The sequence below is a fragment of the Thunnus thynnus genome, chromosome 17 (assembly GCF_963924715.1).
Source record: "Thunnus thynnus chromosome 17, fThuThy2.1, whole genome shotgun sequence".
NCBI lineage: Eukaryota > Metazoa > Chordata > Actinopteri > Scombriformes > Scombridae > Thunnus > Thunnus thynnus.
The window spans coordinates 2024812-2043407 of record NC_089533.1 but is presented as its reverse complement, the minus strand read 5'-3'; the positions used below and the strand labels follow the sequence as shown (position 1 = coordinate 2043407).

At 38.4% G+C, this 18596-nt stretch overlaps 1 protein-coding gene across 1 annotated transcript in view; it reads left to right on the top strand.

The window, feature by feature from the left end:
• Positions 1–18596, top strand: part of doc2a (double C2-like domains, alpha) — a 57043-nt gene that overhangs the window by 9898 nt on the left and 28549 nt on the right. Inside the window, exons 3-6 of the mRNA XM_067570506.1 lie at positions 2217–2291; positions 4763–4872; positions 10509–10635; positions 12425–12484. Coding sequence (XP_067426607.1) covers positions 2217–2291; positions 4763–4872; positions 10509–10635; positions 12425–12484 — 372 coding nt within the window. The remainder of the gene's footprint in view (positions 1–2216; positions 2292–4762; positions 4873–10508; positions 10636–12424; positions 12485–18596) is intronic.

Genomic DNA, 18596 nt, shown 5'->3' with positions numbered 1-18596 from the left:
CCACCATAAGAAAGAGACTGGGCAAAAATGGCCTGCATGGCAGAGTTCAAAGACGAAAACCACTGCTGAGCAAAAAGAACATTAAGACTCGTCTCATTTTTGCCAGAAAACATCTTGATGATCCCCAAGACTTTTGGGAAAATACTCTGTGGGCTGACGAGACAAAAGTTGAACTTTTTGGAGGGTGTGTGTCCCATTACATCTGGCGTAAAAGTAACACCGCATTTCAGAAAAAGAATATCATACCAACAGTAAAATGTGGTGGTGGTAGTGTGATGGTCTGGGGCTGTTTTGCTGCTTCAGGACCTGGAAGACTTGTTATGATAAATGGAGCCATGAATTCTGCTGTCTACCAAAAAATCCTGAAGGAGAATGTCCGGCCATCTGTTCGTGACCTCAAGCTGAAGCGAACTTGGATTCTGCAGCAGGACAATGATCCAAAACACACCAGCAAGTCTACCTCTGAATGGCTGAAGGAAAAACAAAATGAAGACTTTGGAGCAGCCTAGTCAAAGTCCTGACCTGAATCCTATTGAGATGCTGTGGCATGACCTTTAAAAGGCGGTTCAATCTCGAAAACCCTCCAATGTGGCTGAATTACAACAATTCTGCAAAGATGAGTGGGCCTGAATTCCTCCCCAGTGTTGTAAAAGACTCATTGCAAGTTATCGCAAACGCTTGATTGCAGTTGTTGCTGCTAAGGGAGGCCAAACCAGTTATTAGGTTTAAGGGGCAATCACTTTTTCACACCACTGTATATAAATGCTGACCATGACTGTATACATTTTTTTTTTTTCTATTACACAAGTTAAAAAAAGGTTGTTTTGGCTGATTTAGTGTCTACGTGCGAACCGTCGTCACTGGTTACATAATTACGTCTTTGAGTTGTGAAGAATTCAGCCAAAGAGAGATTTTCCTTTCAAAACTGCCTTTCAGAGGAAGATGTAAAACTTTGCTTTTTTTTTTTTTTTTTTTTTTTTTTTGCAAAAAAGTTAGATTAAACAGGAAAAATACAAATTCGTTTTGTGCTTTGTTTGTTCTTCATTGGTTTGTTTGGTTTTTTTTGTACATTGATTTTTGGCAACTTTGGTCTGACTGAAATATCTCAACAACTATTAGACGGATTGTCATGAAAATTTGGTTCCAACATTCATTATTTAGGGAGATTATCTGACTTTGACTCTAGCGCCACCATGAGGTTGACATCTTTGGCTTTGACTCACACATTCATGTTCCCCTCAGGATGAATTCTTAGGTCCAATACTTTGATTTATGACCAAATACCTGTAAAACTAATGACATTCCCATCAGCCTCAGCTGTTCTTTGTGTTATCTGTCCGTCTTTACTCTACATATATGAAGTATCTGACAGTTTGTAGTGGGATAAACTTTTTTTTTTCCCTCAACATGAAGTCTTGGAGTTATTTTATTATTCTTGCTCAACTCTCTTGCCTACAAAATATGTTTAATACTCAATACTACTTTAAATTCCAGAATATATGAATAAATTAGTCTGGTAATTTACAAAAAAGTACTTTACATTTCAAAAGTTTTCCTACTGGGCACAAGAAACAACCACTCTCAGTGTTTGTGCACTGGAGGCTTCAAGTTTCCACATCACACTTGTGTAAGTTGCATACTGGACCACGATTGGCTTCAAACTAGTTGTGATGTCACAAATTGTGTGCATAGTCCCGCCCCTTAAAGTGATATTTTCAGTGAGCTCAGAGAAACTTTCCTCGTTCAGCAGATGAATGTGAAAACAAACTCTGCACAGAGAAGCTCAAACATTCAACTGAAGAGATAAAAAGAAAAACATGTTTCTGAGTGGAGGGGGACTTTAAGTTTTTCTGAATTTTGCAGGAAAAAAGTCGACTGAGATTTGTGAATCGTCCCATTGCTTGAAAAAACTGTCAATTTTATTTTTTGGGTCCTATTGTGCAGCCTTAGCTTAACAACATACTGCCAGTGAATACAATCCAGGTAGCAATTATGTGTCCTCTCAAAACATAAAAACAAATAGTAATATTATTTATCTAGACCTGACCCAATAACTGAATCATTTTCACAGCAGACATGTCATTAAGTTGTGACAGTGAACCAGCAAATATAAAACCAGGACCTTAAGTGAAAGTCATTATTTACACCTGTGCTGTTGTTCTTACAGTGTGACCCGTCTGCTGTGTGAGTGAACTATTGCTTTTCTTTCTCTGCAGGGTCTGAAGCCCATGGACTTCAACGGTTTAGCCGACCCATATGTCAAACTGCACCTGCTGCCTGGAGCCTGTAAGGTGAGATATGACCAGTTCACACTGAAACACACTTTCACCCGCAAGGACTTAATTAAACCAGAGGACGCTTTATTGATTAATCTGCAAGTTATTTTCTTGATTAATCAATGAAATGTCAGAAAATAGTGAAAAATGCCTGTTATAATGTCCTAGAGTTTCATGGACACATCTTCAAATGTCTTGTTTTGTCAGATCAACAGTCCAAAACCCAAAGATACAAAGATACTTAGCTTACTATCATGTATGACACAGAAAAGCTTCCATTTCAACATTTGAGAAACTAAAGCCAGCAACTTTTGGGCATTTTTTCTTTGAACAAGACTAGGTCAAAACCTTGTATAAGGCGGGACTGTTTATGGTCAATGTGTGAAATTGTGGCCAGTGTGTTACAGGGATAGTCTGTGGTTGTGTCTATAATGTGAATTCCTGGATATTAAATGTTCATCTGCAATTTTCTGTAGTGGTCGCAGTAATATTTGTTGTTAAAGTGAACTGAATTGGCATCACATGACATGGTTAAGCTATGTTTGAGTCAAAAAGGTTATAAATGCAGCTGCAAGAATAATACTTTCCACTCATATCTTGGTATGTTTGATTTGAAAGATATAACTATTCTAATTATCTGTTAACTCCTCCTGCTCTTTGATCTGTTTCTATCTGTGGATGTCTGTAAACATATGGTCTCATCCATATGTTTACATAGGATTAGCATGCTAGGCTAACAGTCTGTCAGCTGTGACTTTATATCCGCATGGTGACGTCTTTCAGAGCACACAAACACCATAAACGCACCTGTCACCTGCCCAGCACGGTGCTGAAAACCGGAAACACTGCGGCTACACCTTATCTTCATACAGTCTATGGGCTACACACAGTTCGGCACGGCTAACTTGCTGCTAGTAGCCGTGCAGGCTGGATCCGTCACGTCTCTTTGTATCTGTGGGTTGGTGCTGCTGTCAGTGTTGGAGCCTCAATGTGAAGCACTTTGGTCGGTAAATGTGGACTGCACTCACTCTCAGTCCCACTGAGCTTGGGGCTCCGCTGTAAACGACCCCTGAGGAGGTAATAGAAACGCACCAATTCATTGTGAAAGAGCAATGGCCAATGGGGAAACTCCAACACTGGTCCAGCCAACCAATGGCGTAACTTCTTCACTCAGTAAGTGACAGTCAGACTTTTTACTAAATTACTAAAAGGATTATTTGATTAATCAAAATAGTTACTGATTAATTTTTCTGTTGTTGCAGCAAAATGTATTTATTTAGCACTACAAACACCTAAACCCTAGGTTTATAATCACAATATGATAACAATATAGACACAGAAATGTGCAGAATATGTCCCCTTTAAGCCACATGCTTCATGTACATCATCATTTATTCAATAAGTCTGTTTCCATTAAACATGTTGCGCAAATGCACAAATAAACATAACAGGTGGATGGAAATGCACCTAAAGCAACAAAATATCATGACATGATGCCATGCCATTATGCAGCAATGCACAACTAAACAACTACTGATTATAACCATATTTAGAGAGGTGCAGTCAGGCAGACCAACAATTAGCAATAAGACATTGATAAAATATAACAATCATTTATTAACTAAGCACAAATTAAAGGGGACCTCTTATGTGTTTTCTGGTTTTCTGTTATTTATATCGTGTTCTGATGTCAGACGTTAAACATGCGTTAAACATGCAACACAGCTGCAAAACTTAAGGTGAACGTATGTAAAAATGCTGCCTGCAAGTCAAAAGTCAGGGCTTCAACCCTCTGAAAACTTCATGTTTTTTTCTACCTTGCTGACGAGCTGATGTCAGCTCGTCACACATGCTCTTAAATGGTCTTCCATTCAGTAGCCTTGGTTGCTAAGGTTGTTGCTTAGGTTTTTCCATGTGTTGTGTGTATCGTCCACTTGCATATTACGGATTAGATTGCGGCTCAAATATGTGCAGATATATTTGAGAAGTTGACATTTTGAGTAAAGAAGGAGAAAAAGTAGTGAAATATTACAACTATAGCTTGTTTTATGATTTGTTTACGTCGCCTTCTGAGTGACCACAGGTTGGCTGTGACACAGTTTCCTGAAGCTGACCAATCAGAACAGATTGGGCTCATCAGGAGGCGGGCCTTAAAGAGACAGGAGCTAAAACGGCCTGTTTCAGACAGAGGCTGAACTGAGGGGCTGCATAAAGGACCAGTAGAAGATAAATAAGGAAACTGGAAATCACTCAAAGATATTCCAGTATATAAACCTGGAAATATGCAGATTAGGTCCCCTTTAAGTCAGAAATTCAACCTACAAGTTAAATTAAATTTAATCATAAATTGAATTTGGATGTGGTTGAACTGTTTTCTCCAAAACATAAAGAGAGAGAGAGAAACGGCAGTGTGGAGCTGCAGAGTGTGAAATGTCAAACTAAAATCAATATTTATCTTTCTGTCTTTCTGTCTCTTTGTCCTTCAGGCCAATAAGCTGAAAACGAAGACGATTCGTAACTCTCTGAATCCAGTGTGGAATGAAACGCTCACTTACATCGGGATCACAGAGGAAGACATGCACAGGAGGACGCTCAGGTGTGTGTGTGTGTGTGTGTGTGTGTGTCTGTGTGTGTGTGTGTGTGGCTGGTTTCATCAGATCTCATTTCAGACTGATTACACTTACAGCCATTAATCAAGCGCAGGGACATCTTGACATTCAGATACGAAGCTCAGTTGTCATCTTTTATTAATTTAACTGTCAGCGCAGAAAATCACCGAGCTCTCACAGAGAATGGAGGAGCAAGATTCATGAAGTGAAATGATGTTTTCACTGTTTTCCTCTTTGTTCTGCGTCATAAACATCCCCAACAAACAGCCATCAGGTTGGATTGAGGTGCAGCGTAATCAGAGGTGTCATGTGTAGACATGTGCTCTGATTTCAGTGAAACCTGCTTTGGTTTTCTACAGACTGAAGGTTTTAAAAGGAGCTCAGTGCATGTCGATGTATTTTCCGCCCTTTAATGATGAATCAATGTTTTCTACCATTGAAAGCACACAGTGTAGGGGGTTACTGGAGGGCTGCATCCATAATCAAAAGAAGTGTGAAATAACAGAGCGGAAAGGCTTTAATTATCGAGCGCAGGAGCGAATGTTTAATCTCAGTTAAATGTGGAGCAAAGCCACCGTGTAATTGTGAACGAACCTCTAAGGGAAATGTAAAAAAAAGAAAGTATGCGTGTCATTTTTCTGAAAACACATGACGGATATTAGTCAGTGACAAATCCTTCTCAAGTCATTCCCTCATGAATCCAGACTCTGGACTCTCAGAGTTACTCTTTAAAGGGATCTTTCACCCAAAAATATTTGATTGTTTGGTTAACCATTTAAGAAAAATAAACCCCTTTTTCCCTTAAATGTTTTCGGTAACACTTTTTGTTGTTTACAGTGTAGATTTGTTGCATGACTAAAAGTTACAGAGAAACAGACCTGAACAGGATGTGTGGTAATATGTCTGCTGGTCATTTACATAGTTTTTAGTTTGTTCTAAAATGTCTTCTTACTGGTTGATTTCAATCAGAAGAGACAAGTGAATGAAGCAAAAAGAATTGTTTATTACACAGATGATATTGATGATTAAGTCTTGTCAAAAGTCTTTGGCGTTTAGACTCTACAGGGAGATTTTGAATTGAGGGACATCAGTCCTGAGCAGCCGCAAGATAAATCCCCCCCATGGAGTCCAGACGCTGCTGGTGGTGGCTGATGACCTCTGCTGAGACGGATGAAGTGATGCACTGATGAATCTGTGAAGACTGGATGACGATGGGGAGGTGGTGGGGCGCGCATAACGCAGCATGAAAGCACTAAAGGCAGAGAGGGAGAAAACATATTTAAAAAGACAGCTGCGAGACGATAGGCTGACAATGAAGGTGTGTCACTGAGCTATTGGTTAGAAGTGACCAGCTAACGTCTCAAGAGCCCAGGCGATGACAGCAAGGAAATGATGAGTAAACATGCGTTTGGGACGGGATGACAGATGGTTTGAGAAATAAAACTACAGACTTGAGCAAAAGATACTGACTGAACTTTAACTAAAGCTCCAATAATGAGCTCAGAGATTTTGAGTTTAGTGTTATTTACTTGGGGAATGTGCCAACAAAAGCATGACAGGTATTTATTACAAATATAACTAGCAGTGAGTAAAAAAGTTATAACCAGGAAATAGCTGAACGAAGAGTCGCCAACAATCCCCGAATGTACAGGAATAGTTCAGGAAATCTATGTTATGGAACAAGTGACTTTTTCTCTGAGACATGCCTCTGAAAAATGTAAAAAAAAAAGTCAAAAAGCTGAAGATACAATCCCAAAACCATAGTCAAACATCATGTTTTGACTGAAGTTATGAGACGCTGTATGTCCAGTGTAGCCACCAGAAAGAACCGTTACGTTATGTACCCAGTGTAGCTAAAGGGTAATTGAGGCTAATATGCTGCTAACAGACTAAAAGAAGAGTAGAGAGTTGAAACCATGATCAGCATTCATGTGATTGGCAACCTCGAAGAACCAAAAAATCCAGACTCGTGTTAAATCATCAACATTCTGATCTGGATAACTTGTACAAAGAACGGGGCCCTGCACTATAAAATAAATAGATAAACAGAAAAGAAAAGGTTACAGATGAGAGGAAAAAACATCTTTAATTATGTCAAAAAATGCAATAAAAACGGCCGATGTCTCACTAAAAACACCTGGTTTTCTCTCCAGAAAAACAGCTGCAAATGTCCTGACGTCTCGCTAAAAACATCCGCTTTTGTCAGTTGAAACGAGAAGCAGACATTGGTTCGAGGTGGTTTTGAACCGTCTTCTCTGCTGATTTCCAACTTAAAATCCAGAAACTTACTAACCATCCACCAGCCTGGCCTCCTCCTAATGGGAAGGATCAACTCATATAGATCGTATGTGAACTACGTCACTTTAGAAAAAATTTTGAGATGATACGTTCTGTAGAAATGTTAATATGCTACGAACACGTGTTGAAACGTAGATATTCAACGTTTCTGTGGTTTGCAGAAATGTAAACTGCCAACGTTTTATTCTGGTGACCAGGCTGCAGATTTATCACATGTTCATTTGTGGGTCTTGAGTTTGTCGGGAACGATATCATGTTGAACATTTGCTGAAGGTTTGAGCAACATAACCAAACATTTAGCACCTTCCTATGATCAGTTATGTTTCCTCCATAAACAGATTAGTGGAAGCTAACTAATTAGTAGTATATAGATGTATTTTGGAGGCAACAGCGCTGCCCTGTGTTGAGCTTCATCACTTCTTCACACTTTCGTGCCAACATCCAGGTTCCAGAGTCCTCTGAGATTTGACTCTTTCACTCCTCTTCAGCTTTAAAACAAGGGTGAGAAAAACATTCAATGTGAGGATATTTATGGACATTTTCTCTTGGTTGTTGTTGTTTCTTCAAATGGCTGTTTGAGGGTTCAAACGTGGTTTCAGGGTTACGTTACAGCTGGATTTAGGGTTGCGGGGGCAGTCTGGATGAATACATAACGTCAGGATAGAACGTTCTGGATTGCAGCTCTGCAGGCCGCTGCTCTTTGAACGGCTGCAAATCTCTTTCTGATTCGGTTCATAAATAATAAAAATACACTCTGGATGGAGGTCACTGACTCAGTGGATGCCTATATACACACACATACACACACACACACACACACACTCCCTCTTCACTGTACTTTATACTTTATAAATATCTTTTCTGTAAAATTCATTCAGTCAAAATATATTCAAGATATTTTTGGTGACTCTCTCGCCTCTGTTATTTCTGTGTATTTCACTCTCATCTCTCAACCTTTACCTTTACCTCCACATTTAATATGCTGTTTGTATTTGCTTTAATCCGGAGCTCCTGACTGTTTTGTCACTGGTTTAATACGTCTGTTTCTGCTGAAGCACATTGCTGTTATTGGCTCTACAAACAGAACGGAGCTGCTTCCCCTTCGGTCTGATTTAGTTTATTGAAAAAGAGAAAAAAAAAGGATTTTTGTGTTTGAATTTGGCGGTGTGGTGTGAAGGATGTGTGTTCACCCGTCTCTGTTGTTTAATTTTTTTCTTGCTGATCAAGCCGACAAACTCAAGTCAACATCAGGGGACGAGTGAAGCAAAGTCTGCCTCAAACTCACCGGATAGAAGCTGGAATGGACCAGACACACATAACCGTAACCCTTTTACACGTGTGACAGTCCTCACTGACATAATCTATTCACATCCACCTGCTACATGACGCACATTTCCTAATTTAGACATCACTCCCAGAGTTGGGGGTGTTCCCCAGAGATAAAGCTGAACTACTGACACACGCTTCATGAACACTTATTGTAACACTTTAATTTTCTAAAATTAAACGTATAATATATAATTATTCCACATTAAAATGTGTAAAAACAACTAGACCTATGTTATATATGTTGTTGAGTTGTGTACTTACATTATCCCAAATGTTTCCAACAATTTTCAAACCCAGAGAAATCTGTAATTTAAACAAAGTAGCGGTCCGTTTCATTTGGTCGCCTGTCGATGGCGTCATACCTCCTCTACCAAAGAGTAAACACACACAAGATGCATACGGCGGCGCTGTGTTTGTCCGCTACAATGGCGTCTACCAAAGAGTAACTTACACACATACAAGATAATACATCGGCGCTGTGGTTGTTCCACACAAACTGTTGTACTATATCTTTTAGCCGGAAGAAGGATTTTAGTCATTGGACGTCTGGATCTTAAGTTATCAGAGAAATAAACTGGAAAAAGGTTAGCAGCAGCTCGGCTAACAGCCCCTCCAGGAAGTTCGGTGGTCACCGAACATCGTCAGAGAAATATTGATTTTTTTTTTTTTTTACGTGAAACAGCTTTAATTAGTATTTTAACAATTTTAATCTGCGTGTACGTTTGTTTCTGGAGAGGAGGAAACCTCTGCGGATAATTCGGCTCCCGGGAGAAACCTGTTATTGTTTTGATTTAGAGACCCCTAGCGGCTGAAATTACATATTGTGCGTTTAAAAGCGTAATAAAAACAAAAACAGGATTTTTAAACCTCTTTCCACTTTTATTCAAATACAAATACTGAGCCCTCTGCACATCCCTACTATATACTGAGGCACTGAACAGAGTTTATTTGTAACATCAGAATATGACCACGGTTGTAACATTCACTTTCAAAAGTATCCTCACTTTGCAAAATTTCTACCCTTCTGAAAATGTCACCACTTTCCAAAACTGACCTCACTTTCCAAATATAACTTGTTGTCCAAAAAATGATCTCACTTTACTAAGATTTCCTCACTTACCACAAACGTTCACTCTCTCCGCCACCTTCTAAAAACACTTTTCAGAATGTTCTCACCTTCCAAAAATCTTCCCACTTCCCCCACAAAAAATGTCCTCAAGCTGTCTAAGACCCAAAACGGTCGTCTCAAAGATAGAAATACAAGAATAAGAACAGTTTCCTAACAGCTTGTTTTCTTAAACTCCAACTGCCCAGTTAAACACAAGCATCTTCCTCTGCTTCTCTCACCAGACCTCACTAAAGAAACTAAAGAAAAACCCCTCCGTACATATCCATGATTACAAGATGAACAGACATTTAGTTTTATAACTGGCAGCTTCTACAGTTTGATCACTTTGACCTTTTTTCTATGCTGTGGTGAGAGCTGCAGCAGGAGGAAGAGGAGGATTTCCTTCATCTCTTGTTACTGCTGATGTTTTCAAGCCATGAGGAAAAACCTGAGGTGGAGACCGCAGAAGTCCAGAAGAAGAGCAATCAGAGCGTTGTCCTCATTATCTCCTGCTGCTGTTTGTGTTGAAGTCAGATATCCACATTCAAAGAAATGCAAATGTGGTTTCTCAGTGGGAACTGACTGGAAATAAATTGAATTTTTAGAACAAAATATCACTCTGATTTTTGTTTTTTACTGTTCAAAACAGATATAGGAAAGAAAAAAAAAAGCACACGTTGTCCGATGAGCCACAATAAATTTTTCAGGAATCACGTGTCCAATTAATTTTACTTTATCATGTCTGAAAAACCACACACACACGTCTCAGTGAAATATTCTTTACTTGTCAATTCTCAGTTACAAAAGAGATATATATTGAATCCCTATCCTGCAGGTCTTCCTCCCTGAACTCTCACCTGTTACCTGTTCACTGTTTCCTCTCCTCAGGCTGAGTGTGTGTGACGAGGACAAGTTGACTCATAATGAGTTAATCGGCGAGTCCAAAGTGCCTCTGAAACGTGTGAAACCCGACCAGACGAAACATTTCCACACCTGCCTGGAGCATCGGCTGCCGGTAACACACTCACACACACACACTACTGTATATCTATGGATATAGCATTACCTGTTTAGTTAAACTGAATAAATATTTACCTAAAAATGGTAAAAAATAAATAAATAAATAAAGGTAAAATACGCAGGAATAAGTAACTTTTAACTGTGAAACAACACAATTAGTGAATCCCAAAAATACTCTCATGCTGTTCAGTCTGGAGAGGTCATGTGTACAAATGCCATAATTAGTTCAACAAACAGGAAGGATGGGTTTATGTAAATGATGTAAAAAAAAAAAAAAGAAAGAAAAAAGGTAATGATTATGTAACTGACAAAAGCGCCACACTGTGAAAAGTACTACACTCACCAGCCACTTCATTAGGAACACCTGTGCAATCTAATACAATCTAATACAACAGACACAAATTCTACATTTGTTTTTTTTATTTTTTTGTTGACATTGTCAGAAAGGTGATAATTCTACTTTATGTTTATTATTGAGGTGGTAATGTGTGGTGCTGGTGTACTGGGGTGCATTATATTGAAAAATGTTCCTAATATTTTGCCCTCCTCATGTATGTTAATTAAATGGACAAAATATTAGGAACACCATTATAAATTCATTATTAATGTTGTTAGTTAATCTCATTAATAATGTTACAAAATTCATAGTTACACGTCATTGGTAATGTTATTAGTAATCCTTGTTATTAATGTTACTAGTTACACCATATAATTGATATTAATTATGGTTATTATTAGTTGGTAAAACAACTTAAACGTATAATATATAATTATTCCACATTAAAATGTGTAAAAACAACTAGACCTATGTTATATATGTTGTTGAGTTGTGTACTTACATTATCCCAAATGTTTCCAACAGTTTTCAAACTCAGAGAAATCTGTAATTTAATCAAAGTAACGGACCGTTTCATTTGGTCGCCTGTCGATGGCGTCATACCTCCTCTACCAAAGAGTAAACACGCACAAGATGCATACGGCGGCGCTGTGTTTGTCCGCTACAATGGCGTCTACCAAAGAGTAACTTACACACATACAAGATAATACATCGGCGTTGTGGTTGTTCCACACAAACTGTTATAAATTGACTTTTATTCAGTTTTAAGACACATTTTCATGATAAATTTAGGTGGTTTTTAACTATATCTTTTAGCCGGAAGAAGGATTTTAGTCATTGGACGTCTGGATCTTAAGTTATCAGAGAAATAAACTGGACAAACGTTAGCAGCAGCTCGGCTAACAGCCCCTCCAGGAAGTCCGGTGGTCACCAAACATCATCGGAGAAACACTGATTTTTTAGGTGAAACAGCTTCATTCAGTGTTTTTACCTGTAATCTCCGGGTCCGTTTGTTCTGGAGAGGAGGAGACCTCTGCGGGTAAAAACATCCTGAATGATGAACACTGGAGTAATCCTATCCCGGTGAAGCTGGTTATTTAACAACGAAGACAACAACTCCCATGATCCCTTGCTACTTCACACCGTCATCGCACTCCGTCTTTTGTTATTGTTTTGAATGAGACCCCTAGCGGCTGAAGTTACATAGAGTGCGTTTAAGATTTAAAACAAAAGAATTTTACATCTGAAAACAACAACATCAGTGAAACCCTGAATTCTGTTTATGGAGCTCAGTCGGGTTTCAAACATACCTTCACGCCTCAGAGTGGAAACAACAGTTTCTGCAGCAGTTTGGTGCTTTGAACAAAAAGCTCAGCGCACAAAAAAAAAAACAGGAGAGAATCTTCCTCACTGTCTCCGTCTGTTTTCTTCTGTCTCACTCATCCAGCTGCCGTCTCCTACAGCCATGGGTGAAGCTCTACGAGGAATCTCCTGCTACTTGAGAGAGGTTAGAGAACGTCTATATATCTGTCCGTTATGTCACCTTCACAGTCAACACTGATCAGCTTGATGTGGTCATGGGGTCTAAAATCAATAGGTTTCTACCTCATGAGAGTTGACAGTTCAGCTGTGGTCACATGACCCTCCAGCTCCTCGGTGGTAATATTAAAGCCTCTATATTGAGGTTTGAAAACCACTGTATCGACTACCAAGAGAGAATATTTCTGTTTATTGAAATTCTGCTTCCTGACTTGCTCCGACTGGCTGAATTTATAAAATATTTTTGAGTCTCTGCACTGCAGAACTAAATATGAATGAAGGATGAAAATATTATATAGACACAATGAGCTGATGACATTTGAGGCCCTGGAAATAAGTGTCCGTTTACTTGTGTAAATGAATCTATTTGTCTGCTTAATACAATTTATATTGGTGTTGTTATACTGTTTGTAGGAATCTGTTCTTCTCAGTGGATTTTTAATATACATTTTGTAACAGGAAAGCTCAAGTGTACCACATGACATGAAGGAATTATATGTGGGTTCAGTTTATCTCGTCAGTCAGTATAAACAGACTTTCAACTAACAGCTAAATGGAATACAGCCAACATGAATTATAACTAGTTACTATTGTAGATTAGGGGTGTGCCTAAATACAAATACATTATTTGGCAAAGCACAAATAGTGGGTTTTATACGAATATTTGTTTCATACAAATATTTTAAAAATGATTTGTTGGGGGTGTTCCCCAGAGATAAAGCTGAGCTACTGACACAAGCAAAGTGTTCTTAAAGACTCTCCATAACCTGTTGTTCCCCTTCTCCTTTCCACAAAGTTAGGTTGTAAAAAATAGGCAATAAATGAAAAGTGCAAAGCAATAATCAACTTTGAAGTTCCTCCCTACATGTTACAGGCTGTGCTGTCTGTGTGTTATGGGTGTATCAATAGGTAGAGGTCTGTCTGTAATGAGGCAATGAATAAAGTCTTAGCTCAGTAGTCAGCGCAGTCGTCTATGATCTGGAGACTCCAGTTCAAGACCCGGTGTGGGGACCTCCTTCGTAAGGTAGTTTATTCATGAAAAACAAATTTTCTAAAATTAAAAGTGTCATAAAAACAAAAACAGGATTTTTAAACCTCTTTCCACTTTTATTCAAGTACAAATACAAATAATTTTGATGCCTCAACAAATACAAATACAAATACTGGACTCTCTGCACATCCCTACTACAGACTATCAGTGTTTTACCTCGTTATTGCTGTTATTAGTCACACCTCGTTATTAATGTTAGAGACATCTGATTATTTAAATTCAAAAATTATTTTAGTCTTGGTTCATAGTTACACAAACAATTAACTCCCAACAAAACATTACAGAGGAAAACAATATAACATAGCATTAAGGATATTTTACTAGTTACATCTTATAATATATAATAATTAATGTTTCCAGTTACACCTTCATATTAATGTTATTTTCCTCAGTTGTTACCTGTTACTACCAACGTCCTGTTAATGATGTTATTGACATGATTAGTTACATCTCTTCATGAATATTACTCATCATACCTCATTATTAATGTTACTAGTTACACCTTATTACAATATTAATGCTATTAGAAACACCTTATTTCTAATGTTATTAGCTACAACTCACTAATAGTAGTTACACAATTATTGTTTTTAGTTGCACCTCATTGTTAATGATACTAATTGTTTGTGCTTGAAGTCAAAATGTTCACTGTGACATTTTGAACAGTATGTGAAACCTCTGCTGACAGAACTGAAATCGACTTGTTACACCTCTAATGAGAGCTGTTGTCAAGGGAAAAAAATCTCCCTGATGAGTTCATAAATGAAGAGAAGCTGATTGAGACTCTGAGACGGAGTCAGAAAGGATTATGCCTGATTGGTGCGACCGAGAGGTTGCAGGAAGTGATATTTTAATTGGCTTCTGTTTGTTGTTTTTCTACATATATTTATTTTTTCATCCATTGCTACTGTTCACTCAGTAAACTGGTTGAATTATCTGAATCTCAGTCTGACCACTTTGTCTACATTAATTAGAATCAAAAGAGGAAGAGGAAGTATAATCTGCATGTTGAAGAGCAGAGAACAGGAGGATGAAACCTCTTCAGTTTTAAGTGACATTTGATGAGAAGTCGACTTCAAATATCTCTGGACCGCATCCCGAGATGTTGAAACTCGTAAGAGTGAGTTAAGTGGCTCTTGTGATTTACTTGTAGCAGCATCGTATGCTTAGAGGAGGTCAGGGGTGGAGCAACGATTTTTAAAATGTGGGGGCTCTGGCGGTGGGACATGACCACTGCAACCCCCCCGCATTCGGCCCCTGTTCCAGTCGCCACAACATGCCAAATCAAAATGAATGCCAAGCATTTCTACACTTTCATCACCACCATATGCAAATAATATTGAGTTCAAAATGTACATTGTAGCACCACGTCCTTCATCTCAAGATAGGCCGCTATATTCACCAGCATTCACATGACTTTAGACTTTTAAGTGTTGGATCACTTATATGAACAAACCTCACAGAAAAATGTCTGAGAGGTTTAGGAGAAGAATATGAAAGAAAATATAGAATAACACCAGACTGACCCTTTAAAGGAGACATATTCTGCTTTTTGTGGTTTTCTGTTATTTAGGCCTATATCCTGTTAGTTCCTGAGCCCACAGCTTTTGTTGCTAAGGTGGTTGCTAAGGTGTTTCCATGTGTTGTTCACTCTCATATTTCAGATCTGATTCAGCTCCAACATGTACGGATGGATTTGAGAAGTTGACATTTGGAGTAAAGAAGGAGATAAAGAAGTGAAATCCTGCTACTATAGTTTGTTTACGTAGCCTCCAGAGCCGGAGGAAGCTTCTTGAAGCTGACCAATCAGAACAGAGTGGACTCATCAGGAGGCGGGCCTTAAAGAGACAGGAGCTAAAACGGCCTGTTTCAGACAGAGGCTGAACTGAGGGGCTGCATAAAGGACCAGTAGAAGATAAATAAGGAGTTTTTAACTGGAAATCATGCAAAGATATTCCAGTAGAGCCCCAGAATATAAATATGGAGCTGGAAATGTGCAGAATATGTGTTCTTTAAAATAGAAACAAGTGGAAAACATTCAACTCATGCTAAATAAAATAGATTATATTCATTATACCATTTAACACCAAAAAAACACATTGTCATTTATGTCTGTCTGGATCTGCTTTCAACATATTTTGGCTTATTTTCTGTCAAACAATCTGAAAAATCAGAAGCAGGATTCAACAAGACCTCTGGTCAAGTTCATTTACTTCTAGATCACATTTCAAAACAACAAATATTCAACTAGAACGCTTCACAAAGACTGTGAAATACAATCAAATAAAAACACAGACACCATCATGAAGATAATTAAACAAATTAATGAAAGTGCAGAATTAAAAAACACAACAGCATTACATTGGGAACAAATAAACCATAAAAAACTCTAATTGAGGGGCAAAATGTCAATAAGAACCAACATTAAAAAAAAAAAGTTAAAGCTGAACTTGCGTTTCGTTTCTTGTCTCTGGCAACAGTAACAGTCGACCAAAAACTCCCAGACAAGTAAAAAGAGTCACCATCACTGCTGTGGCTGCGCAGCTTTTTTCAGATAAAAGAAACTGACTCCATCAAATGTCCCAGCGGGGTCGAAGTGCATGAATTTGGACAAGAGCGGGAGGAGAGAGACCTCCGGATAAATGAGAGATAACTCATCAGAAGAGCAGTGAGTGACAGCCAGAACAGAAAGAGAGTCAGAGAGTCTGTGAATGGAGATGGAACGACAGATGATGGCTCACCCCGGAGGAGTCGAGAAAGTCTGGAGGGAACAGAAAATGACACAAGCTGAATAGTTTGGAGATAAGTAAACAATTTGAACAGAAACTTGTCTCTCCTGCTGGGAACACGGTTCAGTCCTTGGATATAAATTCATGTCACGCACAGCAGTTGCAGCTCCTTCAAACTTTTAGGTCTCTATTTTAAAGGCTTGTGGAGATCTTAAAGATACTGTGAGTCAGGCTGAAGAACAGAGACATTGAGAAGCCTTAAAAAACATTTGATTTTGGATTTGAATGTTTCAAGTCAAGTCAGTTTTATTTATATAGCTCCAAATCACAACAGAAGTTATCTCAGGGCACTTTTAGAGCAGGTCGGCGACAGCAGCAAGGAAAAACTCCCCTTTAATGGGGAGAAACCTGAAGCTTGATAACACTTCAGTAAATTGGTGCAATAAGAAGACATTACGTCTGAGGTTTAAGGTCAAAGGGGGAAAAAGTAGGGAAAGAATCTAAGATAACAGAAATAAACTTTTGGGCAAAAAGTCACAAGAAAAACTGTATTTGCTCAAGTAAAAGTCACAAATATTTCTGTAAATGTGCTGTAATATTTCGAGAACAAAGTCGAAATATATAGACAAAATGTGTCTATATTTAATACTCGAATGCAGTAAACAGGTGAAAGCTTACAGGTCAGAATAAGATCATAAACTTCATTCATCCATCAGGTAAATTGTATCGCAGTAAAAGATGCAAAACTAGAATATCAGAATATCTATTATAAACAAAATTAATCAATGAAAAAGAGAAATAAAAGGTATTAAATACTATTTACATCATAAAAATAGCAACTACAGGTATATTAAGACACGAAGGGCCCTATTTTAACCATCTAAAACGCACAGTCTAAAGCACATGGCGCAAGTGCATTTAGGATGTGTCCAAATCCACTTTTGCTATTTTAATGGCAGAAAAATGGTCACTGCGCCAGGCACATGGTTCAAAGGGGTTGTCCTTCATCTCCTAATTAATCATGGGTGTGTTTTGGGCATAGTCATCTCCCATCCCCTTTAAGAGCCAGGTGTGCTTGCACCTTGGCGCGTTGCTATTATAATGGCACATTTGCCAGAAGGAAGCTTCTCTACAGAGGAAACTGATCTGCTCGTGCGTAAAGCGAAAGTGCACGATCCATAACGAGCACACTGCTGCTCCTGCTGCTCCTGGACCCTCCCGTGGCCCCAGACCACCAGTTTAAGATCCTGTTCATTAATTTGTTGCAAATTTATTTGCATTTGTTTTTTTGAAAAGGTTTATTTTTATAATTAAAGCTCTGGTTTCTTTAAAATTAAGTTCACATTAAATCTCAATTTAACACGTGTACCCACAATAGTCTGGAGCCAATCGTGGTCCAGTATTCATCTTACACAAGTGTGATGTGGAAACTTGAAGCCTCCAGCGCACAAACACTGAGAATGAACTTTATAGTGAAGCAGGAGACATCTGGTGATTCAGACATTATTATCATAATTATCTTTATTAATCAAAGCAAGAAAACATTAGAAATTAAATATAGTTGCATATTCTGGATGTTTCAATGAGGTAGAAGGAGGAAATGTTGCTTTTATTACTTTATTATGAGGTAATTGAATTTTCTAAGTTCAGTTATCTAAAGTAATGCTAAAGTTCAGGTGAAATTTTCAACCACCAGCACTTTTAGTTTAGTTACAGTTAACCTTTTTTATGGACATTTTGTATGAAAATCTATCAGTATTGGAAAACAGGATGAATCCAAGCGGAACTGAGTCGCTGTTCTCTGTAAACCTACCAAGTTTAAACAGCCACCTTTCATGCCTACAGGGAGAGCATTTGTTGCTAAAATTATAGATTTTCATTCAAAAAAGTTCCAAAATGATATTTCTGAACCTACAGCTCTTCTATCTACACCACAGGTTACACGTGTTGATGTAATCCCTGAATATTTCTGTGAGAAAGAGTGAAAATACAGCCGGTGAAATCGCCCTGCTAGACTTCAAGGTGTGAAGCCACATCACAGCTCAGTCCAGCACCCTTTACGACCTGCCTGGAGGATTTAAAGTCCTTCAAGTGTCTCACAGTTTTCGCTGCAACATTCCTGGAGGTCACACTGAGGCTGTGATGACGGTTTAGGAGGGATTAGGTGGAAACAGGAGAAGAAAGAAGCTAAAGTCTTTGAGCTCAGGGTTCAAATAACAGACAGGAAGAGTCAATACACCTGGAGGTTTTCATCAGATACACAACATGTCATGAATGGAAAAATCTTTTAGGCTGTTTTT